Genomic DNA, 24,992 nt, shown 5'->3' with positions numbered 1-24,992 from the left:
ACAGGATCCTGCGCCGCCTCTATCTTCTGCTGGATCCTCCCCATCTTTCTTAGTCTTTCTTCTGACGCCTGCGCAGTTGGCCCTGCCACTGAGACACTAGTAAAGCCAACTGCGCATGCGCGCAATTGCGGCCTCGGAACTATGGCCGCGCATGTGCATTCGGCTCTACTACTGTCAGAGCCGACAGAGGTGAAGCCGCCGAAGAAAGACGAAGAAAGAAGGGGAGGATCCAGCAGAACATAGAGATGGCGCAGGATCCTGTTCTCAGGCAGCGGTGGGGACACCCTCATCGCATTTTCAGCGCTGGGGCCCGCCCCCATCGCTGCCAAAGAACTAATTTACATACCGTTAAAAACCGGTATTACTAAGGAATGGCGCGGCGGAGATCCCATCTAAAGGTGAGAGACGAATAGCCTTTGTAAAGGCTATTCCGACGTGTTAGCCACAGAAAAAAGATTTTTAATGGCAGAATCCCTTTAATGTATCATTTCACGTATCCATGTTGGAATAAGAGTCAAAAGGAAACTAAAATATTTTGTATCCTTTTGTGCATCTATGTTAAAATAAAACGCATATTCGACACTAATAATTAGTCGGTATGCCCAGCGATAACAAACTCTTCCATGCTCTAGATTTCAATGACCCACGGACACAACCCAAGTAAGGTAAGTATACAACACCCATAGATATTATAATATGTTTGGAGGAATAGAGATGACAACAAAAACGATATTATAACATTGCTGGAACACAATGCGTATTTGACCCAATGGTCGATCGATGTACTATAGCAACAGCTCCCTACTATATTTAACCATAACCAACACACATGGTCGACATCAAGTGAAAATATAGGACCCCATAGTATCTCAAACCAATGCTATAAGTAGACACCTATGGGAACCTCTTATACTAGTTCATAACTATACCCCCTGAAAAAGTGGGTGAAGATACAGCACCCCATATTCGTTACGGTATTATCCGTCCTATAACTCAATGCTCCCTGAGGCACTCTATAACTATATTGTGTATCCTTTGGAAACAGTTACCTAGTAAGTGGTTATATAGACATATATACGGAGCGGGAATGCATGCATGTCCCCTATTATACCACGACATAAGGTAAGAGCTGACCGGCTGTAGAACTATATGAATAAAATATTGATCCACATCCCCATGTGAAGCAGCATAAAATGAGAGCAAGATTCTTTAATGTTGAAGACTAAACCTACTGGTTACAGGGAAATATATGGCATCTGCCCCAGCCATACTAATCTAAACGAAGTAACATCTTGATTCATAATGACGAGCATGCTGATGAGCATGCGTATATTATGCCAACAGAGGATAGAATCTTTCCCTAACATATTCAAAGAAGTAGGAGATGGAATAAATCGAGTAGGACGATTACTATTAATTCCCGTGTGAGCATATACAAACACCAACACACTGGACAGACACCCTAAGAGAATGTCCTGCAAGCCTATAGGAGATCCTTAGTATCAGATAAAGCAAGAGAAGTCCAAAACTTCATTCATCCCTTTCGGATGGAGTGTATCTAGCCTATAAATCCATTGGACTTCTTTGCGTAACACGAAGTTGTCCCATTCTTCCCCGCGTACAGGTCTGACCACCTCAATGGCCTGAAATTTAAGGTCAGTCGTACTGCCAGCACATTTATGAAAGTGTCTAGCTACTGGGGTATCACGCTCGTTCAAAATTTCACATACGTAATTGCGTATTCTCCTCCTGAACTGCCTAATCGTCTACTATGTACCTACGTACCCCATTGGGCACGGACAGCTCAGGAGGTAAATGACCCCCATGGTAGTGCAATTTGCAAACTTGTGACAGTAAAAACTTTGCCCAGTGGTGATATTAGAAAAGGTCTTAAATGGATTTATAAACTCACACGCAAAGCAACCCCCACATCTGTAGGTGCCCACTGGTTTTCCCTTACTCAACCAATTGTCTTTCATCACTTCCGGTTGCAAAAACTGTGAAGTAACTGTTTTTTTTTCAAGTTCTTGCCCCTTGTATACGTTATAAGGGGATTAGATCCTAGAACTTCCTGCAAGTCTGGATCTGACTGCAGGATCCTCCAGTGTCTTTTTAAAGTGTGACTATCAAACGTGCCGATTATTTGAAATTTTTTGTCCCCCGCCTCTCTTGGCTTGGGTACCAAGAGTGTTTTCCTATCTGAACCCTCTTTGTTGAAACCTCTCTGCAAGATCTTTGGATTGACAAATTCATTGTAGGAGGAACAGTTCCTCCTAGTACGAAGGAACTGGCCAACTGGTATTCCCTTTCTAAGTGCTTCTCGAAGATAACTCTTCCAATTCAGAAAACTATTTGTTGCTGTAGTTTTGCGATATACAGTTGTAGCAATTTTACCATCTTTTAACCTTGATAACTTGAGATCCAGGAAGGTCAGTATCTCTTCATGAAACTCTGATGTGAATCTAAGACCTAGATCATTGACTCTTTTGTTGCTGAACTAAAAGTCAAACTCTTCTCTGGAGCCTCTCCACAGGATCTGCACATTGTCAATATATCTTATCCATAGTTCAATATGGTATATCCAAAGCTGGCTATCTTCTGGGAACACAACGGTTTCCTCCCACCAGCCGAGTTATAGGTTGACATAGGTGGGGGGACACAGGGCTCCCCATCGCTGTACCCCTCAACTGCTGGAAGGTCCGCCCCTCAAAAGTGAAGATGTTGTTTGTTTTTTCCAAAACAAAAGATAGCAGTGTCATCAGAAATGCACTGTGCTGACTTCCTTCTGGATCTTAGATAGTATTTGGTGGCCCTGCTCATGTGGAATTGAGGAATAAACTTGTGAAGAAGACGTTAGCATCCAGAATAATCCCCTCCAATTTTTCTTGTAAATCTGGAAAATCACTGTTACAGTTGTAAGCCTTCTAACGTCTATAAATTAAATGACCATTAAAAGATTATGCCAAGATATGGTAGATAATATTTATTAGTGAATTTGTGTGTTGTGACTGACAAAGTGCTTGTGTAAGTTAAAGATTCTTAACGTTATGTTTAATCTGTAGTTTTTCAAATATACAGAAAGGGACAAAAACAAAACAAAACAAAGGTGCAATGGCACACAGGCCTCGCATTTCTCTTCCTCCAAACACTGCGAGTTAAGTTAATGCCAAATACTGTAACTCAACTTTTGTCTTATCTGACTATAACGCCTTCTCCCAATCACTCTCAAAATCATCCAGGTGTTCACTAGCCAATTTCAGATGGGCCTGCACGTGTGCCTTCTTGAGCAAGGGGACCTTGCTGGCTGTGCAGGATTTTATTCTATTATGTCATAATGTGTTACCAATGGTTTTCTTAGGGACTGTGGTCTCGGCTGCCTTGAGATCATTAACAAGTTCCCCGCGTGTAGTTTTAGGCTGATCTCTCACCTTCCTCATGTTCAAGGATACCCCACAAGGTGAGATTTTACATGCAGCCACAAATCGATGTCGATTGACAGTCATTTTGTATTTCTTCCATTTTCTTACTATTCCACCAACAGTTGTCTCCTCCTCACCCAGCATCTTACTTATTTTTTTTGTATAGAACATGGACAATGGAATCATCATACGTAAAAAAAATGATTCGAAAATATTAAGGTATATAAATCATTTTTTTTACGTATGATTCCATTGTCCATGTTATATATTAATTTTTTTGGATTATCATCTAAAATTTGTTTGCCTTTAGTTGTTTTTTCGTATTTTTCTTTTTTCTTTTGTAGTCCATTCCTTGTGCAGGTCTATGAACTTGTTCCTGACATCCTTAGAAAGGTCTTTGAGTCTGTGGACAGGGAAAGACAGGGAAAAGACAAGGGAAGACATCCAAGAGGAGGGAGAACAAAAGTGGATCCAGATCAGAGACGTAGAGTCGCCCAAAACTCATCCCATGGGTTCCAAATTGTATTAAACTTCCATTCCTCATTATGGAGTAAAGCTGTCAGGTACTCCAGGGAACGTGCATCCTTAATCCTGGAATAGAGCTCCTCGAGGCCTGGAGAGGCTGGTTGACGCCAGTGCTTGGCAATCAAGCACCTAGCGGAAGTGAAAAGTAATAATAAAAGCCGGAAGGCAGGCTTGCGCAACTTGATGGAAGGGAGATTAAGATATGTTTTGGGGGACAAGGGGAGGGCAACTCCCAAAACCTGTTCCAAAAGGCCCTGGGACCAGTGATAGATAGACCTTAAATCCGAACCAATCCAGTGTCCTGCATATGATCACCCAAAAATAGAGGTAGAACTATTCTCTTATTAGATAGGTCCCAGAGGTCCCTATAGATGAAAATGAGTAAAGGGAATACCTCAAGGGATAAATGGCCAAGTAAAAGTTGCCTAATGAGGAACGTGCCCAATTCAGACACCTTAAGATACAGTGCCTTGCGAAAGTATTTGGCCCCCTTGAACTTTTCAACCTTTTGCCACATTTCAGGCTTCAAAAATAAAAATATAACATTCAAAATATTTGGGGGAAGAATCAACAACAAGTGGGACACAATTATGAAGTGGAATTAAATGTATTGGATATTTTAAACTGTTTAACTTTTACTTTCAGTGCAGCAAACTCACTCCAGAAGTTCAGTGAGGATCTCTGAATGATCCAATGTTGTCCTAAATGACTGATGATAATAAATAGAATCCACCTGTGTGTATTCAAGTCTCTGTATAAATGCACCTACTCTGTGATAGTCTCAGGTTTCTGTTTAAAGCGCAGAGAGCATCATGAAGACCAAGGAACACACCTGGCAGGTTTGAGATACTGTTGTGGAGAAGTTTAAAGCTGGATTTGGATACAAAAAGATTTCCCAAGCTTTAAATATCCCAAGGAGCACTGCGCAAGCAATCATTTTGAAATAGAAGGAGTATCAGACCACTGCAAATCTACCAAGACCCGACCTTCCCTCTGAACTTTCATGACTGATCAGCGATGCAGCCAAGAGGCCCATGATCATTCTGAATGAACTGCAGAGATCTACATCTGAGGTGGGAGAGTCTGTCCATAGGACAACAAGCAGTCATACATTGCACAAATCTGACCTTTATGGAAGAGTGGCAAAAAGAAAGCCATTTCTCAAAGATATCCATAAAAAGTCTTGTTTAAAGTTTGCCACAAGCCACCTGGGAGACCCCCTAAATATGTGAAAGAAAGTGCTCTGGTCAGATGAAACCAAGGCCGAACTTTTTGGCCACAATGCAAAACGATATGTTCCACTTCACAATTGTGTCCCACTTGTTGTTGATTCTTCCCCCCAAAATTTAAATTTTATACCTTTATGTTTCAAGCCTGAAATGTGGCAAAAGGTTGAAAAGTTCAAGGATGCCGAATACTATCGCAAGGCACTGTATTATAAAAAAGTCTGAGTGTCCGCCTGCCCTGGTGGCACCTTTCTCTGCGGAAGAGGTCTCTTTTGCCATCCAATCCTCCCCATCGGGTAAATCGCCTGGCCTGGACGCATTTACTGCCCACTTTTATAAAGAGCCAATGGGGTTCTCTCAGACCCTTTCCCGGTACGGAACGGCACCCACCAGGACTGCCCCTTGTCGCCCTTGTTTTATGCCCTGGTTATGGAGCATCTGTTGGTGGCGATTCGGTGCTGCCCGGAGATCCACAGCCTCCAGATGGGTATCCGTGTAGTCAAGGCGGCCCTGTATGCCGATGATCTCCTCCTGTACGTTTCTCAACCGCAGGTGTCGTTCCCTGCCATTTTACTTGAGTTTTTCCATTTTGGCCTCCTCAACAATTTTAAGTTCAACTTTTCTAAGAATGAAGCTCTTAATGTCACGCTCCCTGCCACGGAGGTCGCCCAGCTTGCACACGACTTCCCATTCCGCTGGCAAACTGCCTCCTTTAAATATCTTGGGATCCATATCTCCCCCGACCCATCTCACTTGTTTCAGCTTAACTATCTACTGCTCCTTGAGAAGATCACTCCCGATCTGCAAACTTGTGCTTGTGCCCTTTCCTGGTATGGTCGCATTCACGCTCTCAAGATGGACTTGCTCCTGTAGTTCCTGTACTTGTTTCGGGCACTCCCTATTCCACTCCCGCACCTTCCTTGCCCGAGTCCAGTCCTTGTTTGGGAGATTTGTGTGGGGCGCTTTGCGGAGCAGACTTAGCTATCGGACGCTAACCCGGTCGTAGACACGGGGGTCGCGGGTCTACTTGACATTTGATTTGTATTAACGCTCTGTGATACTGCCAAGTCTCTTTGATTGGCGTTATCATGGAGACGATAAACAATCGGTCTCTATTGAGACTGATTTTAATCTCTACTTCACTCCCCTCGCTGCCGTGGATTCCGCCACATTTCCGTATGCAATCCTTTGGACACTCCCTTCTATCTCTGCATTTTCTAAAAACCCGGGATCTGGTGTGTTCAACTGGGAGTCTGGCCCATGTCCCTGGCCCTCTAACACCCTTCTTTAGCAACCACATCTCCCCCCGGGTTGCTCGGTTGACAGATTTCTCTGCTGGCACAGAGGTGACGATGTTCGCCTCCGACAGATCGCTGGAGACCCTCCACTCCCACTGTTTGCCCAAATGTGCCTTTCCCATCCGAATCTGCACGTATGTTGTCTGGAGTACAGCCAACTTTCCAACTTCCTGAGGAAGTTCTCCCTCTCACCTCTCCTCTCATTGTCCCTGTTTGCCCTAGAGTCTGTTCTCTCGCGCACTGACCCCTCCCCGCGTGCGCTCTCGGTCTTGTATGACATTCTTCTTGATGATGTTACACCAGAGCTCCCCTAATATACGAGTTCATGGAACTCCAACTTCGCTTAGAGTCTGTCGTCTGCCGATTGGGATAAATCTTTTTTTGTTAACACATAAGCTGGCGTTGCCCTGCGGTGCGCAAGAGAGAAATTTTTAAATTCTGACTCTTTGGTACAGGTGTCCAGACCTCCTCCACAGGATTTTCCCGACTGTGACCGGTGTTGGCGCTGTGGTACTGAGACTGGCACTATGCCCCACATTTGGTGGGAGTGTGGCGTCCTTAGACCTTTCTAGGACGCTTTTTTTTTTTTTTCACTGTGTTCTAAAGTATGTGACTATATTACTGCTTCGCCCCAGGTGGCCCTTATTTCGGTCATCCCGGGCATGATTTCTGAGATTAAAAAGGACCTCCTGCGGCACTTTCTCAAGGCCTTTCATTCCTAGGCATTGGCGCAGTACTGCCCTGCCTTCCTTGCTTGAATTCCTGCAGGAGCTTCTCCTTATACAGAGAATGGATTCCCCTGATCCCTCCAGATTTGGGAGTCTCTGACGGCCCTGGGTATTGTTCCAGGAGACTTCTGAGTTCTCCTCCTCTTTTTCTTGAAGGGGGCCCTAGGACTCTTTCATTCTCCTCCTTTTCTATCTCCCTGGTCATTGGTAGTCCCCTTCCCTTCTTTCCGTTTCCCTTGTTCTTGTCGCTCTGTTGCTTGTTTTATCTGATTCCCCCTGTGCTTGTCTCTGTCTTCCTATACCCCCTCCTGGTTCTATGTGGTTTTCAATACCTTTCAATCTCTGATAGCTTTATTTGACGTAGGTAATTTTGTAGTATTCTATGCTTTGCCGGTCGGGGGGTAGGCTTCTAGGGTGGCTTGCGCGCCTCGCTTTTTTTTTTTTTTTCTTTTTTCTTTCCTTTTTTCTGTTGTTTATTCCCCATTCCTGTATCTAAGCACTTAACCCCTTAGTGACCAGCCTATTTTGGACCTTAATGACCAAGCCAAATTTTGGAAATTTGCCCTGCGTGACTTTATCAGTGAATAATTCTGTAATAGTATTAGGCATCCAAGCGATTCTGATATTGTTTTTTCGTGACATGTTGTACTTTACTGAGAAGGTAAAATTAGACTGATATAACTTGTATAAATTTATTAAAAAACTCGCAAATGCTGAAAATTTTGAAATTTTTTCAATGTGTTCCATTTTCAGCTGCGATATCTCACATATGCACAATAATACAGGGCAAAAAAGTTAGTAGTTATATACTTTCAAATGTTCCTTTTGTGTTTCAAGCATATTTGAAATAATTTTAACATATTTGAGTAACTTAGACAATTTACAAAAGTAAGGGTGTGACTGGCACCCTGGTGAACCTACAGGGAAGGGTCCCAACCCAGAATATATATGAGAATAAAGGATCCTAGTAGGCTGAATTGTAATATCAAAGATACTTTATTTAACTAATAGTACAAATTGCACTGTGCCACACGTGGCTATACAGAGTATATACGAGAACGTTTCGGCAAGTTCTGCCTTCCTCAAGCTCTGTGCGTGAAACAAGAGTGTATAAATTAGGGACGCAGTACAAGCATCCAGGGCATGTTCAAAGCATACATGTGGTCACAATAATCGTGAAAACACAGTGGTAGGGTAGTGCTATACAACATATACAAATTAAAATATACAACAAGTCATGGTTCCCGAAAATAATGAATAGAAGGGAGAGAACAAGTAACAAAATCACATGTAAATATAACGTAGGTACACATTGTGGTACACTTTCTGACCATCAAATATCCCGTGCAGTGTGTACACCTCCTTATGATATATGACCAAAGAACAACTAGAGCAGGGCAGTGGGTGAGATAGAGATAGAAGGGAGATGGTGGTATACAAAGTACTGACTGTAGTAATGATAGGAGTGTAGAATAGGCTCCAAAAGGGCAGGGTGAGGTGAAAGTCCCCCCTGTTTATTGTCCTGTCAGGCAGGTACGGGTAATGGCCGTATTGGCGTGTAAAGTATACTCAGTTGTGCAACACGACCTATGGGAAGTAGAATGGGTTATGAGGAGTGTAGGATACTCAGTCAAGTAACGTGTGAGATGTGTATAGGATTTACCTTGTAGGCTCAAATAGGTCCCTTAGAATAAGGGTATCCTAGGGAGTAGCTGTGGTCTGTTTGCTCAGCTTGTCCTACTGGAAGTGGAATGTAATAAATAAGTAAGTGAATATGTTAGCCACGGTCTGGTGCAGAGAAGTATGAATGCAAAGATTTGTAGATAGGATTCCTACCTCTGGTCTCTGACATGTGAATCAATTGTAGGCAGGCACACTGGTGAGTAGTTCACAATAGCAGTTGTGGCCTCCTGAGGGTCTCCTACGGCAAGTAAAGGGTTAACATGATGGTCTGAGGTAAAGGGCTGCCTACCCTATCCCTATCCCCTGCTGTCTTACCAGTATAGGTGTCCTGATGTGTGTGGCCCCGGGCGGGTTCCGTTGGTGGCGGTCGGGAGCAGAGGAGCCAGCGTGTGCTCATGCTGGCGTCCTCTTTAAACTGCCTGCTTTCCCGGGCAAATGTGCGGCCCGCCCACCAACACTCTGACACAAGGGGGGGGGGGTTGTGTCAGTGTTGCTGGAGGCCTCGGGGAGTGTGTACGCCCATTAGGGGCGTGGCTACGGCGTGTGCCGTGTGTGTGAAGCTCCAAGCTGCATCAATGTAAAGCAGCCTTGTATTCTGCTTGAATGTAAAGCAGCATTGTATTCTATGGGCAGGAATAGACCAGGGCTGAGGTAGAGGAGGGGGAGGGAGGGGAATGTTGGATGCATCGAATGACCAGCAGTGTCATGTAATGTGTAGATTGAGAGGAAGAGGAGGAAAGAACAAAAGAAGTAGAGATAGTGGGAGAAAGGGCAGAACACATTTATGGAATATGGAATACATGGCCCAATGCTCTTGTAGAGTATCCCTTTCGTAGGTGTCAACAGGCGGTCAATTTCAGGGTCGCGTCTGGAAGTAAACCAAAGTAAAGCACTTAGTATTAATCCTGTGGTAGTACAGTAGTGTGTAAATGAAATCAATATACAGGGTTCAGAACATTATTATGCTATGAAGGTTGCAATCACATAAAATCAACTTCAGAGAAATGCCCCGATGTCATATTCCCTATTCAGACCTTTATTAGACAATTTACAAGTTTATCAAGTTTATAAGCAAATTTTGGAAATTTGGAGTATGTGATTTTTTTTTTCCTGTACCAAGCTATGTTTGCAGACAGGAATAGGTGGCATAATGACAGAAAATTCCACTAAATGACCCCATTTGTAAAACTAGACCCCTTCAGGTATTCTTTGAGGGGTATAGTGAGCATTTTGATCAAACAAATATTGTTTTGCAAGAATTATTACAAATTATGAAAAAAATAACATTTTTATTTTCTTCAAATATGTGTCATTTTAAAGCCAGTTTTTTTGCACACAACACATCAAAAAATGTACACTTTGTGGCCTTAGTCCTATGTACGCACATATAGGGCCTAAGAGGTAGGGAGGGTCAAATGGATTTCAAAACACGCATTTTGCTTGCAGATATTTTAGGCCCATTGCACATTTGAACAAGATTTGTTACCAAAGCAATTGAAAACCCCCATAAATGACACTATTTTATAAACTAGACCCCTTAAGGTATTCATTGAGGGTTGTAGTGAGTACTTTGACCCCATAAGTTTTTAGAAAATTTGCGTCAAAAATTTTTCATATTTTTGTACACAAAAAGTGTTATTTTATAGGCAGTTTTTTTGCACATAACACATGAAAATGAAGAAAAACACCCTATAATAGATGACCCAATTTCTCCTGTGTTCAAAAATGTACACTTTGTGGCCTTAATCCTATGTACGGACACACGGTAGGGCCCAAAAAGAAGGGAGCACCAACTGGATTTCAAGACTCAATTTTTGCTTCTAAATGTTTCAGGCTCATTGCACATTCAAACAAGATTTGAGTTACCAAAACAATTTAAAACCCCAATAAATGACACCATTTTATAAACTAGACCCCTTGAGGTATTCATTGAGGGGTATAGTGAGTATCTTGACCCCATAGGTTTTAAAAGAATTTGTGTCATAGAAAAAATTCTCATATTTTTTTTACACAAAAGTCATTTTAAAGGCAGGTTTTTTTTGCACATAAGGCATGAAATTAAAGAACACCCCAAAATAGATGACCCCATTTCTCCCGTATTCAAAAATGTACACTTTGTGGCCTTAATCCTATGTACGGACGCACGGTAGGGCCCAAAAAGATGGGAGCACCAACTGAATTTCAAGACACAAATTTTGCTTGCAGATATTTTGGGCCCATTGCACATTCAAACAAGATTTGAGTTACCAAAACAATTGAAAACCCCCATAAATGACCCCATTTTATAAACTAGACCCCTTAAGGTATTCATTGAGGGGTATAGTGAGTATTTAGACCCTATAGCCGTTTCACAGATTTTACTAACCTTGGGATGTGTAGGTTAAAAATTACTAAAATGTCCCTTTATCCCCAAAGTTTTCATTTTCACAAGGGGTTAAAAGAGAAAAAGCCCCCCACACTTTGTTACACAATTTCTCCTGAACACGGCAATACCCCATATGTGGCCATAATCTGCTGTATGGGTGCATGGTGGGGCTCAGAATGGAAAGAGCGCTATTTGGGTTTTGGAGAGCAGATATTGCTGGAATAGTTTTGAGGTGCCATGTCGCATTTGCTGAGCCCCTAAAGTATCAATACAATGGAAACCCCTCGAAAGTGACCCCATTTTAAAAACTACACCCATCAAAGAATGTATCAAGGCGTATTATCATTTTGAGCCTAAAAATGCTTCCCAAAAATTAATGTACAAAATGAAAATTGAAATTTTGAAAGAAATATGCCATTTCGGTGCCCAATACGTTGCACCCACTTTGTCTTGTCAGAGACCTGCACTCCTAAAACTATTAAGGGGCCATCCTGAGGGGCAAAAAATTATATATGTGGGTGTAGACTGCTGCTTGGGCACACAGCAGGGCTCAGAAGGGAAGGAGCACTGTGCTTTTTAGCTTTTCGGGTACAGATTTAGAGGGACCCTCTGGGCGCCATGATGTTTTTGCAGAGCCCTGAAGGTGACAGTAAACTGGAATTCCCCAAGAAGTGACCCCATTTTGTAGGGGCAATTTTAGGGTCTCTGCAAATGTGACATGGGGTCCAAACACCAACAATCTAAATCTGCACTCCAAAAGCACCTATCGCTTCTTCACATCTGCGGCCTGCCGTGTACCCAAATGGCGGTGTATGCCAACATGTATGACACTGGTGTACCCCGGATAACGGACTTAATGCCATATATGGGTAGAATCGGCTGTTTGGGCACAGCCAGGCACAGAAGGGAAGGAGCACAGTTTGGTTTTTGGATGTCACTTTTGCAAAGACCCTGAATTGCCAATAAATTGGAATCTGCAGACATGTCACCACATTTTGGACACGAGCCCACTGATGGGATTTATCAAGTGGCGTAGCGAGCGTTTTTAGCCCTTGAGTGTTGCATTTATTTAGTTTCCAGAAATGAAATCGCAACTGATAATGAGAAGTTAAAAATGAAATTTTTCCAGAGATTCGCTATTTTAGTGCCCCATATGTTGTGCCCAACTTATGTCAACAGAGACACTCCAAAAACTGGTAAGCGGGTATCCCGGGCACAACAGCTTTTAGAGCGTTCATCTCTGATACAAGTCGGGCACAACATATTACGCACTGAAATGACGTATTCCTGGAAAAGTTATTTTCACCTCTCACAATCAGCTTCGTATTCATTTATGGATAATAAGTTATAGCAACACTTGGGTGTTAAAAATGCTCTTTGTACCCCTTGATAAATCCTTCAGGGGTGTAGTTTCCAAAATAAGGTCACATATCAGGGGATTCCACTTTACTGGCGTTTCAGCTCTGCAAATGTGTTGGCATCCAAAAACCAAACAGTCTGTGCTCCAAAAACCCAATAACCTTTCTTCCCTTCTGTGTCTGGCTGTGCCCTAATATCAGCTGATTAGGGCACAGCCGGACACAGATGACACATATGACATTACGTCCGTTATCCTGGGTACACCAGTGTCATACATGTGGCATAAACTGCAGTTTGGGTAAACAGCAGGGCGCAGAAGGGAAGGAGCGCGATGCAGCTTTTGGAGTACAGATTCAGATGTTTGGTATCTGGACGCCATGTATTGTTTGTAGAGCCTGTAAGGTACCAGAAAAGTGGACTCCCCAAAGGAGGGACCCCATTTTGAAAACTGCACCCCTCAAAGAATTTATCAGGGGGTGTAGTGAGTATTAGTATCCCGGACGTGACTGCACAGCGGATGGCGAAGAGGGAATATGGAAGCTGTGCGGAGGACATTGCAGACACCAAATTCCCTACTATGTTCCAGTAGCTCCTATGATTGGGGGAGTCACTTTGGGGGTCATTTCTGGTGTCTGTTCCCTCATAAGCTGTAAATTTGGGGTGTCCCCTGATATCCGCTCGCACAGCTTATATATTCCCTTCCTGCCGCAGCCAGTTGTATTCTAATGATTTGCCGATTTTTGCGGGTTTTTGTCTTCACATTGCTAGATGCTATATTTTCTTTATTTTTCTGGTGACTTGGCCATATAAGGGCTTGTTGTTTGCGGGATGCGATGTATTTTGTAATGACACCATTTTTGGGTGCCTACAATCTATTGAATACATTTTATTAATTCTTTTTTTGCTGTATTTAAAAAATAAAATCAATTCTGGCATTGCATTTTCCCTTTTAAATTTTGCGCCATGCAGTGTACAGTATAAGTAACATGTGACCTTTATTCTGCGGGTCGATACGGTTACGGTGATACCTCATTTATAGTATTTTTGTTTATGTGAAACTAATTCTGCAGAACAAAACCCCATTTGGGGACATAAATCAGTGATTTTTGCATCGCCATCTTTTGAGAGGTGTAAAATTTTTATTTTTCGGTTGACAGTGTTGATTGGGGGGCTTATTTTTTGCAGGACAACCTGCGCTTTTTATTGGCACTGTTGTGGGGTGTATATGACTTTTTGATCACTTTTTATAGCATATTTTCTAAGGTGAGATGGCGAAAAATCATTACTTCCGGCGGGTTTTTTCCGTCCCCCCCCCCCCCCCCCCGACGTTTATCGTATACATTTAAATATTATTTCAGTTTTATTGTACAGATTGTTACGGACGCGATGATACCAAATATGCATTTTTTTTAAATTAATTTTTAGTTTGTTTTTTTTACATAACTCATTTTCTTTAGCAACAAAACAAGTCAACCATACAATTGTACAAAAATATAAAAGATAACTTTTATTAAATACTACTAAAATAGTATAACAGTCCCCTGACGAAGCCTGTTGTATACAGGTGATACGCGCGTCGGGTCCTTGTATTTTTTTGGGGGTATGTATGGTGGCAATACTTTGTTTATTCTGTGTGGGCATGTTACTTACCTGTGGTCAGTACATACATGACAGTGGAGGTGTTTTTACACCATTTGTCTTATTATTGAGCTGTTTAAACCTCATGGTATGTTTGCCTGATATATAGTCATGTTCATGGAGCCATCCATTTCATATCATTATGTTAACATATTAGTACATGTAGTCTTGTCTACCCCTCTGTAATCCCTGTATTATTTACATGTGTCATGTTATACTATTTTAGTAGTATTTAATAAAAGTTATCTTTTATATTTTTGTACAATTGTGTGGTTGACTTGTTTTGTTGCTATGGTTATATACCCACACATAGGTTTCTACTTATGCCTCAGCTGTTGTTTATAACTCATTTTCTATAGAAAATAGAGGATTTTTGGGGCTTTATAAGTTTATTCATTTTTTTTCAAAAGCTTTATTTATTTATTTTTTCACTTTTTTTCACTTTTTATTTAACTTTTTTATGTGTTTTTATGCTGAATCAATGTTACTGGCTGGAGACACAGGCTGCACGTGTCTCCAGTCTGTAACAGGAAGCCAGCTTCCTGAGTATATGGGCAGGATCAACCAGGTAACAGGGGGCTCAGGCAGTCTGGGGTCACTGGCCAGACCCCAGTCTGCATGTTTCTCATATCAGCAAACCCCCCCGATGCCCGACGTAGTTTTCCTATAGGACAGTCAGGAAGGACCTGTCTGTGCCGATGTAGATTTCCTATGGGCCGGTTGTTAAGGGGTTGATGAAACTTGATTATACATAAAACAAAAGTCTGAGTGGAGCAGAAAATTATACCTCTTTCTTTAATAAATATGTCCTTGAGGTCCCTATGCGTGGAGATTAAGGGAATACCTCAAGGGTTAAATGGCCAAACAGCTAAGTACCCTATTCAGACACTCTAACATGTTGTAATGAGGTCTGAAAAAATGCCAAGCACAAAAAAAAAACCTTATCCAACAAAGGGGCAGGAGGATGTCCCCTTTAGACCAAGGAAATGATCAAGGTCTATAAAACAAAAAAAAGTCGGTAAAGGTGATGCCATATGGAGGCACACAAAGGTTTAAAAATAGTTCCTACGCTTTTCCCCCAGCCATGGGTTCATCAGGGGACAGTCAAGCAGCATTTAACGCTCTGATAAAGGTTCAGAACGGCACAAACAGCCTAGAAATCCATAAGCTTATAAACATAAAGTCCCACCCCCTCGTAGATGTGTCATGTTCACTAAGGCCAATCAGAGTCAATGTAGGTGGAGCCAACTGTTCACACCCACATACATATACAACATCGACCAATAAAAACGTGGGGGAGGGAAGTGTTACAGATACCAAGAGGGAACTTATAGGTGTGTCCCAATGATAAAAGCATAAGCACTATATTTGAACGTGACCCGAGTAAACACAGAGCTCAATCCAAAGTTGCACCAATATAGAGATGCTGAAATGTTCCTTATGAGGAATGCCCAAGTTTATGGCTCTGTTGCTGCAAACATGGTGTAGCACACAGCAATAAATGTACAGAGGGAGTAGTCCAAATCAACAAAGCACCACCTCCTACCCAGTTTGCTATAACAAATGCTACGTCTGAGTAATGTAGCGTGTGGGCAGGGCAGAATGCCGCCGCATTTCCGGCCAGTAGGCGTGAGGGACAGGAACAGTCCACTGTACAGCGCATACAGCAACAATGCCACGCTGGATAGAGCAAAGGTAAGTATTTAATCCTCTGCGCACAGTCCATGCATAAGAAACAGCGATCAATCCATTAATGTGAAAGGTGTATATGAGTCCCTACAAATGATGGATATCATAGAATAAATACATATAAAATAACTGTATAGGCGCAAGGAAAAATGCTATCCCTTTGAGCTAGTGTGAACACATCCAAAATCACTATATAAATTAACCCTGGATTAATTGGTGTGCATGCGAGGAGACAAGAATATACTGTGTAGTAACACAGATTCGAAAAATACCTAAGTTGGTGTGAGTATAAACACAATCGTTGTGGAAATTAACCATGAACTAGCCGGTGAGAATACGTAGCGGAGGAGGGTATATTGTGCAATGTCACAGCTACCAAAAATACGTCCCCACTGTCAAATATATCCATAGGGCTAAAGTTTTTGTCCTAAAGCACAAGCGCCTACGCTTAAAAGGTTATTCGAAATGAAAATAAATTTATATAAGTGATAAGCATCGCATTGGCAATGTATGGTAATAATAATAATAATAATTAATTATGGAAATAATACAAAAATGGGAGATATGTATAAAAAATACCATTTCCCGCCCGATTACTAACTCCCCTGAGCAAAGGATGTAGCGAGGTTATTAATGATAACCGTATCTCTAGAAGAAGATACTGTAGATGGTAACCCTAACCACCAGGGACCAAAAATTAAAGAAAAATAAGCCATTGTGTGTAAAGAAGAATGGGGTTAACCAGAAAATAATCTAAATTCCCTTGGGACCCGTGAACGGAGAACTGATAGGTATAGTAGCAACCTTGAGGTTGTAGGGTTCTCCAGATGTCCACAAGGCGATGATTATGTAAAGGAGGACTTAAGACACTGTGAACCAGGAGGGGTAGTGTCTGCTGTGGATTTCCGGTGGTGAAGGCACCAAGTATCACTCTAGGACCCCAATAAGAGACGAGTTTTCCAATGATTGAGCTGCTCTCCACCAGAGGCCCCAGGCCAAGTAATAAGACAGAGAACAGCATCTATTATAACCAACCGGACTAAAAACTGCAATGAAACATTAATTACAGCAAAAGAGGGGAAAGTTGTTGGAAGTAGTGAGTTGAGAACAGGAAGCAGCCCAACTACCCGGGATTTTTTCTCTCTTTGTGGATCACTGAAATCAAAGCCCCAGACATGCTCGATGGGAAGAGGGCTTTTGCTTAGTGAGTTAAAGGGGCTCTATCATTGGGAAAAGTAATTTTTAACTAAGCACATATTTGCATAGTCTTTTAGTAAGACTATTTCACATGTACCTTTTGTATGTAAATCGCCTTAGTAGTTTTTGAATGAGACTCTTTTTATTCATGTGCTAATTAGGTTCCAGCGAGCTCTCCTCTCTCTCTCTCTGCTCTCTCTCTCTCTGCTCTCTCTCTCTGCTGTGTGCTGTGTATGAGAGAGAGACGAGTCTTCAGCAGCGGCAGCTTGTGCTGTACACATAGGACAGTGCTCGATGAGTCTTCCGGAGTGCATGCTGGAGGCTAATTAGCATATGAATAAAAACCTGCTCGTTCAAAAAGTACTGAGGTGATTTACATACAAAATGTATGTGTGGAATAGCCTTTCTAAAGGCTATTCAAATATGTGCTTAGTTAAAAATTACTTTTTCCAATGATAGAGCCCCTTTAAAGGCACATACTATAAGCCCTGTTAAGACTTCAGTGTAATCTTTATAGTAAGAGGCTGGAAGTCTATCCAGGCTCGATGCTTTATTGGTTTGCGTTGACTGAAGGCAAGGGCCATCTCCTCCCCAGAGATCGGTTACTCCAGAGCCACAGCGACCTCCATCGTTTGGGTGAGCAGTTTGCAATAATTTAAATACTGGCAAGTAACCTTTAGCAATTGCAGGGGTTTGAGTGCACAGGGTCTGTTGGGAGATTATACAAATATCAATAGTAGCTGGCAAATTCTGATGCTGTGTAGGTTAGTAGCAGTTACTTTTGATCCCTTTCTCATGGATTCCTGTATCACAACATTACATGCTCATCTCTCCTGAAATGACCTGGTCAGAGTCCGACTGCATTTGTTACCATGTTCGTAGCCAGTAGCGTACATCTAAATTCTCTTGTATGTGGTTATGTGCTATGTCACTGCTCTAAGCGGGCAATATCTTCTAATATTCCAAGCAGCTTTCGTGCCCTCTCCTTCTTCATGTTCGAACCAGTCTGTTCTAAAGCTCCCAGTTTCCACAAAATCTAACACTTAACTTCCGGAGAGGCATGAGGATCCTGTAGTAGTGAATCATTGAGATGCCACCGACAATTACTGTATATACTCGAGTATAAGCCGACCCGAATATAAGCAGAGAGCCTTAATTTTACCACAAAAAACTGGGAAAACTTATTGACGAGTATAAGCCTGGGGGGGGGGGGGGGGGGGGAATGCAGCAGCTACTGGAAAATTTCAAAAATTAAAATGGTCGGAGTTTTTGGATGCAGTAGTTGCTGGGTGATGAGAAAGGGGAGGGGGTGTTTTGGTTGTCTATCTGCCTATTCCCTGAGCTTGAGGACTGCTTTTTTTTCCCCCACTTGGAGTTCAGCCTGGCTGAATATAGGGTATCTGCAGTGCTCCTATTAACCCCTTTCTGACGGAAGAGGAGCACTGCAGATACCCTATATTCAGTAGGCTGGACACTTTCAGACACAGGGATACCTAATGTGTATGTGTTTTACAGTCATTTTCTGCTTTTGTGTCTATTCTAGGAAAAGAGTGATTTAGAACTTTTTTTTTTCTTTTAAAGCTTCTTTTTCTTCCCCACTATTTTATGGGAGATTCTATACATTGATATTGCTGCTGGTCATAGACCTCCTCCCCCCCTCCCCCTAGAAAAAAAAAAATAAAAAAAATATTTTTGCTGGCTCAAGTATAAACCGAGGGGGGCTTTTTCAGCACAAAAACTGTGCTGAAAAATTTGGCTTATACTTGAGTATGTAAGGTAAGTGCTATCGAGGTGAGGATGAACTGTGTGATATATATCGATCAGCTGTTTGGTAAATAGCAATCGCTTAATCTGCCTGAGATAGGAGTTAGCTAGGTGGAAAGAACCTCTGGACCTATGGGTTCTGTAGAATATTCAAATCTGTTTCCAGCAAGAGTACATGAGAAAACTCAAAACTGTGGCGGTTAATAAACAAATTCAATTACACCTACAATAAGCCACCCACCAGGGTGGTGTCCAGGGCGAATGCTTAAAAATTAGAAGTATAGAGCAGTAGAGTATAGATAGACACTTCTTGGATCTTGAGAGTAGCATCACTGAGTATCTGGTCAACTGTGTTACCAGCACTAAGCCATCAGGTAAGAGATACTGTTGACATGTAGGGAAGTCACAATCAGCGAGGTGAAGGGTCAGGAGCGATAGGAGATTTCATTTGGCGTAGAGGTTAGAGGGTTGTTGTGGAAGAGACCAGGATAAGCCAGCCAGTCTGGAATACAAATATCAGGTAGACCAAGGAAGTTGGCTGGTGCAGGTGCTTGATCAGTGGAGTGAAGGATGAAGGTAGATCCATGATGTTGAACTATGAAGTGGAACGGATAGCCCCATTGCTCCAATATCTGATGATGTGCAGGGTTGTGGTTTATTGGTAGAAGTTGGATCTGTGTTCCCATGAAGGTCACTGTTCCTCTTTGCTAGTCTCTGAACTTCCTCCTTTTCTCTGTAGAAATGTGTAATGATCTAACCAATCTCTGGTTCGGGATGACGTGTGTGTCGCCAGAGTAGAGAGGACGTCCTGGGATACTGGTTGAGGGAGGATAGGGATGCCTCAGTCTGCGAACTGAAGTGTACTGGACCCACGGGTTCAGTAGCTGCTAGCTAAGGCAGTGATTTTCTGTCCAAGGGCTGTATTTAAGTGTCCTCATGGGTAAAGTTTGAATCTGCAGTCTCTAAGGGCTGCCCATAGCCTTGAATAGTCTGAGTTTCAGTACCTTGTTGGGAAGGCACCTAGGAGTGGCTAAGACTTGGCAGCAGTGTGGTGAGTCTTGGCTGCATCATGGCCTCAAGGGATAACAGGAGCTGAAATGGCCCAGTGGGTTGTGGTACCTCAGACATGACTCCAGCTCCCTAGGAGGTATGGTAGCTGCTATGTCTCACCTCAGTTCAGTAGTGGAAGATGGTGGTACTTTATGGAGGTGATTGGTTGGTCCACCCAATAGCAGGGTATTCCAGTGTCTGCAGGATACGGAATATCGGTCACCTGATTGTGAAGCTCCATTGTACTATAGGGTAGGGCTTGCCCCAGAGGCTGTTTAGGCCTGGAGCTCACTGTGTGCAGCACTATGTAGGGAGGAGGCGCTATTTTGACATCAGTGGAGGCAAGCAGTCTGGCTGTGGAGAGCACAAGTACTTTGATAATTTTGCATCTGACGATGATGCAGTGTTCCCCCGTCTTCTAGTTCATCTGCATAGTACATAGGGTGGTTTAGATGGCTGTAGGAGAGTGTTTAATCGGCTCAGTCAGTGTGAGCTCCAGCTATGAGTTGCTTCAAATTGCCAGGACACTTCCTCCCCCCCCCCCCATCGAAGCTATATACACATCTGATTGCACTGTGTACATATGCCTTGGTTTGTGCTAATTGTATGGGTCTATGTAGAGAAAGGCATCCATAAAACTTTATTCTGAGGAATATTGGTTTAGAGATTGAACTTTAGTTTCACTCAAGTTCACATGGGTAGAAGTAAGCATTATGTGTAGCTAGTACTTTTCTTTTGATAGGTGAATGGTTTCCATAATCTGTTTTTAATGTTTGTATAAAAAGTGGTACTAATATAGAATTTTATACTCTTTAAGGTTGTTGGTGCAAAGGTGGTAACCAATGCTCGAAGTCCTGGAGCGCGCTGCTATGGATTTGTAACAATGTCCTCCTCAGTAGATGCAACAAAATGCATAAACCATCTTCACAGAACAGAACTTCATGGAAAAATGATTTCAGTGGAAAAGGCAAGTAATTATATACTGCTCATCTTTGACTTGTTTATTCAAATGTGTGCTTCTGAAAATGATGGCTTGGTTCACCTCAGTATCTGGCTTTTCGTGGGAAATCAATTTTTTAAACTGTCTCAAAAAACTGATTTTGAAAGGTTTTTTTTAAATCCCATTGATTTGTACCATTTCTGTCTGGTATCCGCTTTAACCTTTTCGCTGCCAAGGGTCACTGGAAATTTTGCACCTCCAGTAGCCAGAGCAATTTTCACAGTTTTGAGATGGACAAATCAAACCTAAATTGCAACATTAAAAAAGCATCCAACCCCCCCCCCCATACCTATATATTTTCTTAAAGTAGACACCTCCAGCATTGTCAGAATGCCACTTGGTACTGTATACGAACAGGCACCTTCATGCAATTTTGATTTAAAGTGAATGTTTTATGAAAAAATGCAAATAAATGTATATTAGTTGTTAAAAGCGGAAACCAAACAAAAAATTAAATGCACCAAACCTCCTAAAAATAAGAGTTCAACATGTGCAGAGTTCATACATATCACTATGGCCTGAACCCGCATGCACATGTCTTCAGAAAATCGCTAGAACTGGAAGGAACAAAATTCTGCTTTGAAGCTGGAAATGTTAAAAAAGTATCACCTATAAAATGTAGGGATTACACACCATGAAAAGTAAGTGAACCCCTAAACCCTATATATTTTTTGAAAGTAGACAACCTGAAGATTACAAATGTCTTAATGGGTCATCAATAGCCACAACCACCTTCATGCAACTTTGCGACCAACACAAATAATTTTTTGAAAAAATACGCTAAAACACATATTTGCACCTAAAACTCATGTTCAATCTCACATTCATATACAAAATACTTTTAAAATAATAGCTTATGGTGTATACAATGTGTATATATACTATATGTACCGCAAACATCAACTACAACAAGAGCTTGGACTCCCAAAAACACGAATACAGAAGACAAGCCGGATTTTGCTGCTGTTCACTAATATGTTAAAAAGCTATACTGCACCTACCAAACTGTGACTGTGATACCAAAATCTAACTTTTTTCAGAGTACACAGCATACCGTATATAAAAACACAATTTAATAGTTTATATATGCAACCACCTTCATTCAACTTTGCCGCAAACAGAGATTGCTAGCAAAAATTCAAATTTGCCACTAAAGTGCGGCTCAAGAAATCCCTTTCTGCAAACATAATGTACTGTCCATAAAACTGCAATATGTGAAGAGTTCATACATACCACACATGTATATATTTACAGGGGCGGGTGTTAAAAAATCGCCAAAATCGCTGAAATGCGCCATCCCATTTTGTGCATGCAAATTAAATAGGACTTTACATAAAAATGTTATTTTCCATCCCCCTATAATAATTTTAGCAATCTATACGTTCATCGCTAGTGATAATCGTTATTACTATTATTTTAGTGTGTAACGGACATCACTAGAGACGTATTTTACTGTAGAAAGCTCAGGTATAGACAGGACAGGGATTGGGTGAAATGTAAACTTTATTTGCGACTTTATGTATATGTTGTGTAAGTGTTTGGTGCGACTTTTTTTTTTTTTTTTTTTGGCTCTGCGACCTGGACAATGGTAAACGTCTGGGTCACAGTGCCAACAAACTTCCTGGTTATGTTCAGGAGGTATAACATAAGAATACCCCACTAGCAAAGCTCAGGGGGGAATTACATTATAACTGTATGTGACAATCAGAGACAAATGTATAGTATACGTTCTGATTGGCAGGAGAAGGGTTAATAGGGACAATAGAGTCCCTGCCACCCCCCTCCTGCTGTCACATACAAGTTATACAGAGAGTCAGTATGTTTCACTGTCTCTCTCTCTCTGCTGCACTGCTCCATGTCCCTCTTCCTTTCTTGTTAGATCGCAAATTGCTTGCTTAGACAGGAGGGGGGGAGACACTTTGGAGCTCTATATCTTTGGACTGCATCAACATATCTTGATGCTTTCAATTGCATTTTAAAGAGGAGAATCTCCTCTTTAAAATGATATCAAGAACTCGATGATTGGATTCACTGTTGAAACACTGTCTGGAATTGAGATCTGCAGTTGGATCTCAATGCCAAATAGTGTTTTCAACAGTGAATCGTTCCAAGACTGTAAGTAAAATCATCAAGTCCCTGGTATCATTTTAAAGATGAGAGTCTCTTCTTTAAAATGCATTTTAAAGCATCAAGATATCTTGATGCAGTCCAGAGATATCGGCATTAGTATGGAGGACGTACTCCTCTGCTACTGAAGTGCCACCTTTGGAGCACGTACGGTGTACGTGCCTGGCAGCGAAAGGGTTAAGCAGAGAAAAAAGTCGGAGTCGGACCTATAGCAACATTTTTTTTTTTTTTTTTTTTTTTTTAAATTGAGGTCTATGGAAGGTGGACACAAACTGATTGAAAACCAATAGTTTGTTTTGCAATCCGTTTAAACAAAAAAAAAAATCTGATTTGTAAAAACTGTCCCTTTTTTTAAAATTTTTGTTTTGTTTATAATCCGGCTAAGGCTGAAGCCCCTCGTTGAGAAAACGCAGCTTTTTTGTTGCAGATTTCCTCACCATGCCCTCTCTCTGTAGGTGTCCCCCAAGGCTCCGTCCTAGGACCCCTCCTGTTCTCCGTCTACACCCTTGGCCTGGGCCAACTCATAGAATCTCATGATTTCCAGTACCATTGCTATGCTGATGACTCCCAAATATACATCTCTGGACCAGACATTACCTCTCTGCTGGCCAGAGTTCCAGATTGTTTAATGGCTGTAGCCTCCTTCCTCTCCGCCCGCTTTCTCAAACTCAATATGGAGAAAACTGAGTTCATCTTTGCCCCACCCCGTATGGCCCCTCCATACGACCCTTCTATCAAAGTCAATGGAACCACACTTACCCCTGTCCCACAGGCCCGATGCCTTGGAGTAACACTGGACCCTGACCTATCCTTCAAGTCACACGTTCAAATCCTCAACACTTTCTGCCGCCTCCAACTCAAGAACATCCACCGAATCCGCTCCTTCCTCACCACTGAAATGACTAAGACGCTCGTCCAGGCCCTCATAATCTCCCGCCTAGATTACTGCAACACCCTTCTCCATGGACTCCCAGCTAACACCCTCGCCCCCTCCAGTCCACCTTAGGGAGCATTCACACGGCGTAACGTCCCGCGAGATTTGGCACGTGTACGCCGCGTGACCCTTTGCGTGCCGTACACGCTCCCATTCATTTCAATGGGAGCGGGGAGGGTATGCGCCGCGCTAGTTTGCGGCTGTGCATTTATTCACGGCCGCAAACTAGCGCAGCGCATACGCTCCCCGCTCCCATTGAAATGAATGGGAGCGTGTACGGCACGCAAAGGGTCACGCGGCGTACACGTGCCAAGTCTCGCGGGACGTTACGCCGTGTGAATGCTCCCTTACACTGTGCTGGGTGGGGGAGGTGGGTCTATGACCAGCTGCAATATTAATGTATAGAATCTTCCATTAAATAGTGGGGAAAAAAAGAAGCTTTAAAAAAAAAAAAAAAGTTCTAAAACTCCTTTCCTTAGAATACATACAAAAGTAGAAAATGACTGTGAAATACAAACACATTAGGTATCCCCGTGTCTGACAGAGCCCGGTCTACTAAATATAGGGTATCTGCAATGCTCCTGTTCCGTTGGAAAGGAGTTAATAGGCGCACTGCAGATACCCTATATTCACCCAGGCTGAATTCCAAGTGGGGGAAAAAAAAACAGTCCTCAAGGAAGGGGCAGATAGACAACCAAAACACCCCCTCCCCTTCCCCATCACCCAGCAACTAATGCTCCCAAAAACTCCATTTTAATTTTTGAAATTTTCCAGTAGCTGCTGCATTGCTTCCCCCTCGGCTTATACCCGAATCAATAAGTTTTCCCAGTTTTTTGTGGTGAAATTAGGGAAGTCGGCTTATACTCGAGTATATACGGTATAGATTTTGTTTTGTTTTGTTTGTTTTGTTTTGTTTTTGATTTTACACTTCCCGCCCAGGACATGAGCTGCTCCAATTCCTGGACAACCACTTTAAGGGCTCGTTCACAA

The 24,992-nt window shown here is 42.2% G+C and overlaps 1 protein-coding gene across 2 annotated transcripts in view; it reads left to right on the top strand.

Moving 5' to 3' along the window:
* LOC142214220 (scaffold attachment factor B2-like) overlaps positions 1-24,992 on the top strand; it is a 201,967-nt gene that overhangs the window by 64,637 nt on the left and 112,338 nt on the right. For both annotated transcript variants that reach the window (XM_075283092.1, XM_075283083.1), the window contains exon 8: positions 20,759-20,908. In XM_075283092.1, the coding sequence (XP_075139193.1) occupies positions 20,759-20,908 (150 nt within the window). The remainder of the gene's footprint in view (positions 1-20,758; positions 20,909-24,992) is intronic.

This window comes from Leptodactylus fuscus, chromosome 1 (assembly GCF_031893055.1).
Source record: "Leptodactylus fuscus isolate aLepFus1 chromosome 1, aLepFus1.hap2, whole genome shotgun sequence".
NCBI classification, from domain to species: domain Eukaryota; kingdom Metazoa; phylum Chordata; class Amphibia; order Anura; family Leptodactylidae; genus Leptodactylus; species Leptodactylus fuscus.
The sequence above is the reverse complement of the archived record's forward strand: the minus strand, read 5'-3'. Positions and strand labels throughout refer to the sequence as shown.